Raw genomic sequence first — 7,182 nt, 5'->3', positions numbered from 1 at the left:
ATATATATATATATATATATATATATATATATATATATATTTAAAAATCTTTAAAAGTCATGGTAAGGCTAGGCACAGTGACTCGCCTTTAATCCCAGCACTCAGGAGGTAGAGACAAACTGAGTCTGTGAGTTTGAGGCCTGTATGGTCCAGATAATGAGTTCAGAACAGCCAGAGCTATATTGAGAGACAGTGGTTACAAATCAACAAAAAGGCTCAGTGGTATTTACTATAATTCTAGCATTTGGGAGGCTGAGGCAAGGGGTTCAGGAGTTCAAGGTCAGCCTTGTCTAAATAGTGAGTTTGAGGAGAGATTGAGTTATGTGACAGTATCTCAGAAAACAAAAAAAAAAGAGAGGCTAGGGTTCAGTGGGGGGAAATGCTTGCCAGGCAAACCTGATGACCTAAATTCAGGCCCAAAAAGTCACAGTTGAAGAAGAGCATTGACTCTCCAGAGTTGCCATCTGACCTCTACACATATATTTTATATATATATATATATACACACACAAAGATAATATTAATAGTAGTAATAGTAATAAATTATTCTTAAACAAAAGACTGAAGTACATGTTATAAAGAAGTAATATTAAGGCTAAACATGGTGGTACATGCCTTTAATTCCAGCATTAAGAAAGCAGAGGCAAATGGGTCACTGTAAGTTCGAGGTCAGTCTGGTCTACATAAGAATGGACCAGACCAGCCAGGACTAGTACCCTATAACTAGATATCTTGCCTGTAATATCTAATAGGCAGATGTTAGAGACAAAATTTATTCTGTGGCTAAAGAATGAGGAAATGGGATTTTTTTTTTTTTTTTTTTGCTCACAAATTAGCCTCTCCCATGCGGGAGTCTGAGTGTTAGATATAGGACAGGAATAGGAGAGGGTAGAGGGGCTGATAAATATAATTTGGGGGAATAAGCAAAGATCTTCCAAGAATTCAGGTACTACCTCTTTTTATTCCTTTTATGATCTGGAATTTCTGGTCATGGTGGCTGGTAGGCATCTTTAGTCCTAAATAGGTATAAGGAAAGATTAGACAATTCTAGTTAACCCTCCAGTATTGTTCTGGACAAAATATTTCTCAGCTGCTCAGCACGTCTGCATATAGAACCATATAAGATTTAACCCAAAGATAAAAGCAACAAAAGAGACAAAAATGAAGACAAATTTGTAATATGAAGACAAATGTCCAGTATTGCATTCCATTCTGTTGCCCATCAGACATTTGTTAGATAGCAATACTGGTCAAGTCCCTGCATTGTCATCTAGGTGACACAATCCACAGGCAGAGGTGTCATCTTTCTCATATTGCTCAGCTATGTGACCTCCTAAATTGGTGATGTTTCATTCGACTAAGAGCTGGTGGTGCTAGAAGAATTGTTTAGGTTTTTCAGTAACAGCAAAGGAGAGATACATACCCTAAAGAGATTGATTCCTCCTGTACAGACTGCCTAAGATCAGGTCATTTGATTGAGTGTTTCAAAAGATCAGCCCCCTCTGCCCACCCCCACCCCCCCCCGCTTTGGAAACAATAACTGCTGAACAGAAGTGTACAGGTCCAGTTGAGTGAGTCAAGATGACAATACTGTGGCTGTCTAGGCAGGGGTCCTTTCTCTGTTCCAACTATTCCAACATTGAGGACTTTAGGCAGTGAATGTTGCATTTCCATATGGAAGCTAACTTGTCTGTCGTTGTTTGTTTTTCCTGCTTTATCTTTTCCACAGGGATTAAGTCCTAAATTCATGGCTATATTTCTCACCAACCACTTACCTACTATAATCATGAGATCACTAACTATGGATGGAATATATGTTTACAAAAAACTTAACTTGGGAGCCAGAGAGACAGCTTAGAGTTGCAAACACTTTTTTTTTTTTTTTTAATTCATTTTCTTTCAAAATCATGTATTTGTTACAGGTGTTACATCCTGAAGTTCAAAGACTAGATCTGAGGAGCTGTGATATCTCAGATGTGGCTCTCCAGCACCTGTGTAAGTGCAGAAAACTGAAGGCACTAAATCTAAAATCCTGCAGAGAACATAGAAATAGCATAACTTCAGAAGGTATGTCTATGATCACTTGAGTACGTGGGCAGGCCTATACTTTAACACCTGAGATAATTTTGGAGCAAAGAAGAAAAAAAATCTTAGAGGAGATTATATGAGGGCACCAGCAAAGTGGGGAGACAGGAGAGGTTAGAGGAGAATATGAGCAAGGTACAATGGTATACGTATATGAAAATGTTAAACATTATTTTGTATGTTAACTAAATTTTTAAAAATAAGCCGGGCGTGGTGGCGCACGCCTCTAATCCCAGCACTCGGGAGGCAGAGGCAGGCGGATTTCTGAGTTCGAGGCCAGCCTGGTCTACAAAGTGAGTTCCAGGACAGCCAGGGCTAAACAGAGAAACCCTGTCTCGAAAAACCAAAAAAAAAAAAGAAAGAGATAGGAAATATGGGCCAGGCATGGTGGCAGGTAACTGTAATTCCCGCACTCAGGGAGGCAGAAGCAAGAAGATCATTACAAGTTTGAGGCAAGCCTGGTCTATATAGTGAGTTTCAGGCCAACCTGGGCCTACAGAGCAAGAGAATATGAAGAGTTTAAAAAACAAAATGAGAAAAACAAGAACAAAAAAAACCCAAAACAAAACAAAAAGTTATCGGTAAAACTATTCAAACTAAGAAAAAATAACAGAGTAAGAAAAGTAATCCAAGTTAGAATTCTTGTAGATAACCATTTATGAAATATGTTGTCACCGACTTACAATTTAAACATATTTAAAATGATATTGCTATATTTTAAACATTTTCCCTGTTATAGTATATGACATGGCCAGTTGATATTTGGTTAAGATTAAGGCTTTTGTTGTTAGCCTGGTGTGATAACAAAAATCTGTAATCTCTGTATTTGTGAGGTAGAAACAGACAGATCAAGAGTTTAAGGTCAGCTTGGGCTACATAGCTAGTTTGAGTTCAGCCTAGAATACAATGAAACATCACATAAAGAAACCAAAACTACTGTTTTGGTTTTTATAGTTGGTTTTAGATGTTGACCAGCTTGGTATTCACTGTGTAGACCAGTTTATCCAGGAACTCTTATAACTTGTCTGTCAGCCTCCAGTGTGGTTAAGGCTGTTTGTTTGTTTGTTTGTTTGTTTAAGAAGAATCTCATTCTATAGGCCTGGCTGGGCTCAAATTCACAGAGATCCTTTTGCCTTCTGCCTCCTGAATGCTGGGAATAAAGTCTTATACCACCACTTTTTGATGCAGTATTATAACAGAAACAGTCATCAGATTACGATGGGTGGGGAGGCTCCTATTGTAAACTCAACACTTGAAATATGAAGGCCTGGAGATGAAGGGGTCAAGGTCATCCTTAGCTCATATAGGATTTTATAGGATCTTACAGCTCAGGTGATCTACATGATTCCCTATCTCAAAACAAGAAAAAACAAATTAGATAAACTAGGCAAGTTCTACAAGACTTTCCAATACCAAACCCAAAAATATTAAGGAGGGTGTGGCTAGAAAGATGGCTTAGCAGTTAAGAGCATTTGCTGCTTTTGTAGAGAAACCAAGCTCTGTTCTGACACTCATGTGCTCCACAGTTCCAGAGGATTCAATACCCTTTTCTCGCCTCTTTGGGCACCACGTGAGCGTGTTTCACAGAAATACATTCAGGATAAACATCTATACACATAAAATAAAAATTAATGACTGTGAAGAGCCAGAACACAGCTCCAATATTAATTTCAGTGATCCATGGGATCTGCAACTAACATGAAGCAGGCACACACTCTCATAGGCTTGGTGGATGTGACCATCAAGGCTGCAGCAACACTTTTCTCTCTTAGTCCTTAGATTCCTCCCCCCCCCTTTTTTTTTTTTTTTCGTTTTTTTGTAGTTTTTGTTTGTTTTGTTTTGGTTTGGTTTTGTTGTTGTTGTTTTTGAGACGGTTCCTCTGTGTAGCCCTGGCTGTCCTGGAACTCACTCTGTAGACCAGGCTGGCCTCAAATACAATCCTTCAAGCAGGAAAAAAAATCATATTACAAATTACTTGTTAATCATGTTTCAGTTACACATGATTACAAGTTTCATGATTTTTAAAAACAGGTTATTCTTTTTTTTTTTTAAGAATTATTTATTTCATGTATATGAGTATACTATTTCTTCAGACACACCAGAAGAAGGCATTGGATCCCATTACAGATGGATGTGAGCCACCATGTGGTTGCTGGGATTTGAACTCAGGACCTCTAGAAGAGCAGTCAGTGCTCTTAACAACTGAGCCATCTCTCCAGCCCCATCTACCTATTCTTATATTGTTTTTATAGGAAAGTAAATGCATAGTTAACTAGAGAACTTTAGGTCAGAGATTTTTTTTTTTTTTTGAGCCAACAGAAAAAGAAGAATCTATTCAGTAATATGCTACACAGCACTAAAACTCATCATCAAATTTATACTTATAAAATCAGGAAAATCAGATTTTACAATGGACATGGAAGCTCAGTCTTAACAGTGGGCACTGAATCTCAGTTACTATCTTTGGTCATTAGCCTGTCCCCTGTAGGTGAAACTCTCAAGCCCTTCAGAACTGGGCTCGCTTTGTTCTTGTTCTCTGACCTTAGCAGGTCTTTCATTAGGTTACTAAGAATGTGTTTTTTATTTTTTCTTGTACTCTAGGGTTTCTGCTACAAAGCAGCTGGCAAAGCACCCTAACCTGATTTAATTAATTTTACATTAAAAATCACCCAATCTTTTTAACCATACATATTTTTAATTTTTTCTCAGAAATCTTCAGCTAAATCATTAATCAGAGTAGCATTTGCTTTTTGAGAAAACACTGCTATTGTTATGCATTGTGATTTCATTGCAGAATGGAAAATTAGAAACACCCCAAGGATATTCATACAAGGCTAAAAAGAGTATGACCAAGGCAGCAGCAGGTACCGTTAGGACTGCAGCTGTAAGGGAGCCTCAGGAAAAGGACCCTCAGGGTTTTGCCTCTCTGAGGTATACTCATGGTAGCTCTGCTGACTGGTAAGTTGTTTTCCTCAGGCTCCAATACTGACTTCAGATCTTGCATGGCTACTGTCAGTGTAGTACATGATTTATATTCAAATTGTTTTCTCAGGGTAATTACATGAAATAGTGGATTTTTATATTTGATTAAGGTTTTTTTTCTAGTATAGATTTTTTTTTTCAATTTAAGATTTGAACTTTTTTTTTCAGTATAATAAAGAAGTACTTAGCTGGATATGATAGCACTTACTTCCCAACACTCAGAAGTCTGAGGCAGGAGGGCCTGAAGTTCAGGCTGACTTGGGCTGTGCAATGAGATTGTCCCAGAGAAAAGGAAGACAGACAGAGGCAGAATGGAAGGAAGAACTTAATTGCATAAGTAGGTTTCTGGATAATGGTTTGGCTAGTTGACTTTATCTGCCAATCATCTTGGTTATCCATTTGGGATATTCATAATGCTGTAAAAAAGTTTTACATGTTTACCTGAAGAATAACTCATTAAAAAAGAACTCTAAAAAAGCATAGCCATGCTGATAGCAAATGAGTATGTTTCTCTATACCAAGCAATTATCTTACTCTCCATATACTAGCTAGATTGTTTTTTCACTTTTAATTTATTTTTTTAGTCCGTGGCTGTGTATGTTTCTGTAGAGGTAGATGACAGTGTGGGGAAGGTGTCCCTGCCAAGGTACCTTTGCATACTGAGCCATCTTGTCAGCCATAGTTGAATTTCCTACCATTTAATTCAGTTCTGTCACTATCTACTTGGAGGTAGTATCACATCCCATAGTTAAGACCATCTTCAGTTCATAGGCCAAATCCAAGTCTTGGCCTACTTAGGTTCTTCTGATTAACCAGCTATACAGGATTTCTGTGTCTTCATTAGGGTTTCTGTTGCTGCAAAGGGACACTATGGCATGGCAACTCTCAATTGGGGTGGCTTACAGTTCAAAGGTTTAATCTGTTGTCATCATGGTGACATACAGGCAGTGGTGCTAAAGGAGCTGATAATTCTACATTTTGATCCACAGACAGCAGGAGACAATGAGCTACTAAGCCTGGCTTGAACTTCTGAGACCTCAAAGCCCACCCCCTAGTGATACCTTTCCTCCAGCAAAGCCACACCTATTCCAAAAAACAAACAAACAAAAAACCACACCTCCTAATAATGCCATTCCCCGTGGTCCTGTGGGGACCATTTTTATTCACATAACTACATCCCACAACTTGTTCCTTGTGTCACAGCAATGGTTCCACCCAGTAGTCTCAGCTGGAACCATCATTTTAACTAATCCCCACCCTTTTATTACCCCTGCCATGAAAAGTCCCATGGGAAAGTTCTGGAAACAAAATACCGCAGCTAACTGCATGATTTTGGCTTCTGTTAAACTGCTTGCTTGCTTTATTTCCTTGCAACTGCCAACCAGGATATAGTTTTTCTATAATTTTTGTTTTTCCTTTTAAGGTTCCCTGTAATACATTTAAGACTGATCCTGTCCTGTGGGACCTAGTTATTCGTGGGGACCAAGCCTGAAAGAGAAACGGGCGAGAAAAGGAAGGGAGACCAAGCAAAGAGTTGTCAAGGTCTGCTTTAATTGAGGCTGAAAGCCTGATTATTAGCACACAGTAAGAGAAAATAGGGAGGGGTTGTGGGGGAATGATCAAAGCACAGAGAGAAAGATGGGCATCTGGGGCGAATGCTGAGTGCAGGCTTGAAACATCTTGTGGCTTATCTTGGAATGCTGGTTCCTCCTAAACAGCCCCAGGTGTCTGGCCAAGACAGGGGTCAGTTTAGTTCTCACGATCAGCCTGTGTGAAGGAGGGGGTGGCTCGGCTCCCAACAAAGAGTCAATTGAATCTCAGAATGGGAGCTGTTGAAGATCTGTTTCTTACTGTCTGGTCTCTCACAAGGCTGCTCAGTGAGACTGTTTCTCTCCAGCTAAATAAAGACTTTCACATTTGTACTTTGGTGGTGCTGAATGGTCTTTGGTTTCTTTTCTTCTCTTTTTTCTTTTTTTCTTATTTTAATTATTCTTTTATCATGTATTTATTATATATAAGTACACTGTAGCTGTCTTCAGACACACCAGAAGATGGCATCAGCTCCCTCATTACAGATAGTTGTGAACCACCATGGGGTTGCTGGGATTTGAACTA

At 38.9% G+C, this 7,182-nt stretch overlaps 1 protein-coding gene across 2 annotated transcripts in view; it reads left to right on the top strand.

The window, feature by feature from the left end:
* The window catches only part of Amn1 (antagonist of mitotic exit network 1 homolog), a 33,592-nt gene that overhangs the window by 5,307 nt on the left and 21,103 nt on the right, over positions 1-7,182 (top strand). For both annotated transcript variants that reach the window (XM_021191312.2, XM_021191311.1), the window contains exon 3: positions 1,923-2,067. In XM_021191312.2, coding sequence (XP_021046971.1) covers positions 1,923-2,067 — 145 coding nt within the window. The remainder of the gene's footprint in view (positions 1-1,922; positions 2,068-7,182) is intronic.

Source organism: Mus pahari, chromosome 2 (assembly GCF_900095145.1).
Source record: "Mus pahari chromosome 2, PAHARI_EIJ_v1.1, whole genome shotgun sequence".
Lineage (NCBI taxonomy): Eukaryota > Metazoa > Chordata > Mammalia > Rodentia > Muridae > Mus > Mus pahari.
This window is presented reverse-complemented; position numbering and strand designations above follow the sequence as displayed.